This window comes from Pteropus vampyrus, unplaced genomic scaffold (genome assembly GCF_000151845.1).
Source record: "Pteropus vampyrus isolate Shadow unplaced genomic scaffold, Pvam_2.0 Scaffold214, whole genome shotgun sequence".
In the NCBI taxonomy this organism is placed as follows: Eukaryota; Metazoa; Chordata; class Mammalia; order Chiroptera; family Pteropodidae; genus Pteropus; species Pteropus vampyrus.
Window position 1 is genome coordinate 584354 of NW_011888995.1, and position 3429 is coordinate 587782.

Below are 3429 nucleotides of genomic sequence, written 5' to 3' on the forward strand. Positions count from 1 at the left end.
TTCCCTGTGGGTGACCGGAAAGGGGCCCAGGGGCGTGGCGCCAGCGGCCATCATGTCCGGGATGGAAGACACTGGGACATCTCAAGTGTCCATCGTTAGGCTGCGTTGTGCATCCACAGAAAACAACAATGCACCCATTCAGAACGACTAGACGTGCACATTAATTTACACAGAAGCTCATGAAACAGCAGGAGGAAAAGCCTCTGCAACAATGAACACGATCTCATTTTTTCAGTGTTTATACATGGATAAGTGTGTGTGTGTGTGTGGGAGCGAGAATTAACATAGACATCAGAACAGATGGAACTTGTCATGGCCCCCGGCCCAGCTTACCTGGGCACCTCCTCCCTCACTGCCCGAGCTATCCAGGCCAGCACGCAGGCCCGCTTGGGTCCCCTGGGCTGCCAGGCCCCCGTCCCTGGGTTTGTACAGAACTGCGCTGTCCTCTTCCTGGGGAAGTGCGCCCAGGGTGCCACCAGCTTTTCTGGGGTCTTTCTCATCCCCCAGGATGGGGTCATGGCCCTCTGGGTTCCACAGCACTGCATAACACCTGTCGCTGCATCAGCCACTGGAGGGGGAAGGTGACCTTTGTTCCCGTCTGTCCCTTCTCCAGCCACAGTGAGCCCAGGGCCCTGTGCATACACACAGGACCGAGTTGGGTGGACCTTTAAGCTCACTGCTCCTGTTGGGGACCTTTGTGTAAGAGGCATCCTCAGCATCTACCTTCTTGCCACTTTGGGGAGTGTGACGCAGTCCGGTGACCCGACGCTTGCTCACCAGGCTGCAGGTGACCGCCCCAGGCCGAGTGACTGACAGGCCACCCAGTACTGAAATGAAGCTGACAGAAACCGTAAAAGCAACCCCATAAGTGTTATTAGCGTGGCTTCTGCCTTTGGTTTTCATGATCCGATGCAGAGTAAAGCTCACTGAATCAGACTCCGCTAACGCAGAACGTCTGGCAGTCCCCGGAGCCCTGGGCCAAAACCCACCTGCCACCCTTTCTGCCGAAGGAGCTGGCTGAGCCCCCACGGGGCAGGCTGTACGAGGCAGTTTTCTGATGAGTATGGGCATGAGCGTGCACTGGCTCCTGGCGTCCACCGTCCCCTGCGGCCTCTCCAAGTACCGAAACAGGTCGGGGACAAGACGCCCTGTGTGTGTGAAGCTGCGGCGCCGTGACGTTAGCGTCTTTCTGCAGGGATTAAAGACTTCATGTGCGAACTGTGTGGCAAGACGTTCAGCGAGAGGAACACCATGGAGACCCACAAGCTCATCCACACAGGTGAGCGCGGCGCAGCCTGGGGCAGCCGTGGGGACCCTTTCAGACATTGGGTGCCGCTCTGTGTAATGGCAGCCCCTGCCCCCCTGGAAATGAGCCCACTGGTACCAGAGTGGTGACGTGGCCCCCTGCTCAGCGAGGGAGGGGGCCCCCATACTCATCTCGGGCCGTGCTTCTTGGTCCCGGGCCCTGACCTGGTGGACGAACCCCGCAGCGCGTGCAGAGGGTGAAGCACCCTCCCCACCTGTGCTACGCACCGTGGGATGTCCCCGTGCGTGACCCGTTTCTCTTTTCATCCCTCTCTGTGTGTGTGTGTGTGTGTGTGTGTGTGTGTGTGTGCGTGCGAGCAGTGGGCAAGCAGTGGACGTGCTCCGTGTGCGACAGGAAGTACGTCACCGAGTACATGCTGCAGAAGCACGTGCAGCTCACCCACGACAGGGTGGAGGCGCAGAGCTGCCAGCTGTGCGGGACCAAGGTGTCCACGCGGGCCTCCATGAGCCGGCACATGCGGCGCAAGCACCCAGAGGTGAGCGTCCTCCTCGCGGCCCCCAACCCCACCCCGCCTGGCCCTCGGCCTCACGTGGGCTTCCGCCGCCCAGAGGCCCTGCCATGCTGGCTCACGGAACAGTCTGGAACCCCTCGAGGCCTGGGGCTCGCGTCCCCCTGAATCGCGGTGGGAGGCACGGAGTGAGTGAATGAGCAGGAGAGCCTCCCGTACTTGTTGCTAAGGTTACGTGTTAATTCACCCTGAAGCGACAGAGTGAAGACCCTGCCCCCTCCCCAGTCTTTCCTTTGGAGTAACTCATAAAATGTGCAGAATGGGGAGCCTCCGGGTGGTCTTTGGGGGCCTGATCACTGGGTTGCATTGAGGACCCAGAGAGATTGTGTAGACACCCGGAAGCTTGTTCTCAAGGGAAGTCTGGGCCATTAAATAATTCATCGTGCTTTAAAAAGAAGCAAACTGAAAAACGGAAGGAAACGCAGGTCAGTAGGAAATGCGGATCGTAGAAAGGGGAAGACACTCCAAGCGTGACAGCAGGAAAGAAGTCGGGGACAGAACAGCAGTAGGTGTGACTGCATGGGCAGCGTGACACTCAGATCATCTGCGGTGCAGAAGAATAGGCAACACGCAAGCCGGAAAACAGGCGTGAGGCTGACTCGTCCGTGTGTGTAAACTGTCGTGAAAGATGACAGCCGTTCAGCCAGAACGCGAGGGCACGGTGTGTACGTGGAGAGGCAGTTCACAAAAGCGGAAATGTGCCCGCTTAACCCGTTTCCCATTTAGAAAAAACAAGTGGCGCTCGCTGCCAGCGTTCATTTAATTTTACACAAACACGCTCTTTGAGGCAGAAGCAGATCTGACTGGTTTTCAGTGTGAAAACGAACTATAAAACCTTCTTAGAGTTGTTCCTAAACAGAACTGGTCTCTAATCCTGATGTAACATAACCATATACCTACATCGGATTCATCAGATGAGTCTGTGGCTGACAACTGTTCACGAGAAATGTTCACATCACACCTAGGAATGCGACGTTTTCTAGAGTTCGACATTTTCAGCGATCGAGAACGCACTGTACTAAAAACAACGCTATAAATAGAATGATGTCATTTGTTTCAAAGACTATCCATATGTCAGAACAATGTGAAAATGGTACTACAGGCAAGATATTTCGTGGCAAACTCTGGGGGGCAGGTTAGGACTGTAATCCACGAGTTATCTCGGGGTAAACGCTGTAGCCGTAAGCACCGCTGGCGAGTGTTCTCGGGGCAAACGGTAAACGGGTTCGAAGCCAGGAAGGAGCACTCGGCCTCCCTGACTCCCAGAGATGCAGACATCCACCTTAGAAGGCGCTGTCCCCTGACCCTTGAATGAGCAGGAGGTTCTAGATTCAGTGACGCGCTGGCATGAGTCACCCTCTGCCCCGTGTCCTCTGGAAGGCAGCGTGGCGGTGGCCCCCAGTGCCTTCCAGCTGTCTCTGGACCCCTCGCCGTCCCCCCGGAGGAGCAGGTAGAGTTAGCGACAGTTTAACGTGCACTTGACCCTGAAATGTTCGCAGATTTCTAAGTAAGGCAGATGCTCGTTGAGGAAGAGCAGCACGTGCTGCGCGTGTGCACGGGGTACGCTGCACGCGTGTGTGCGCCCGCGGCACCC

The 3429-nt window shown here is 56.6% G+C and overlaps 1 protein-coding gene across 1 annotated transcript in view; it reads left to right on the top strand.

Moving 5' to 3' along the window:
- Nucleotides 1-3429, top strand: part of PRDM15 (PR/SET domain 15) — a 55666-nt gene that overhangs the window by 44585 nt on the left and 7652 nt on the right. The window contains exons 21-22 of the mRNA XM_023538198.1: nt 1196-1279; nt 1627-1802. Of these exons, the coding sequence (XP_023393966.1) occupies nt 1196-1279; nt 1627-1802 (260 nt within the window). The remainder of the gene's footprint in view (nt 1-1195; nt 1280-1626; nt 1803-3429) is intronic.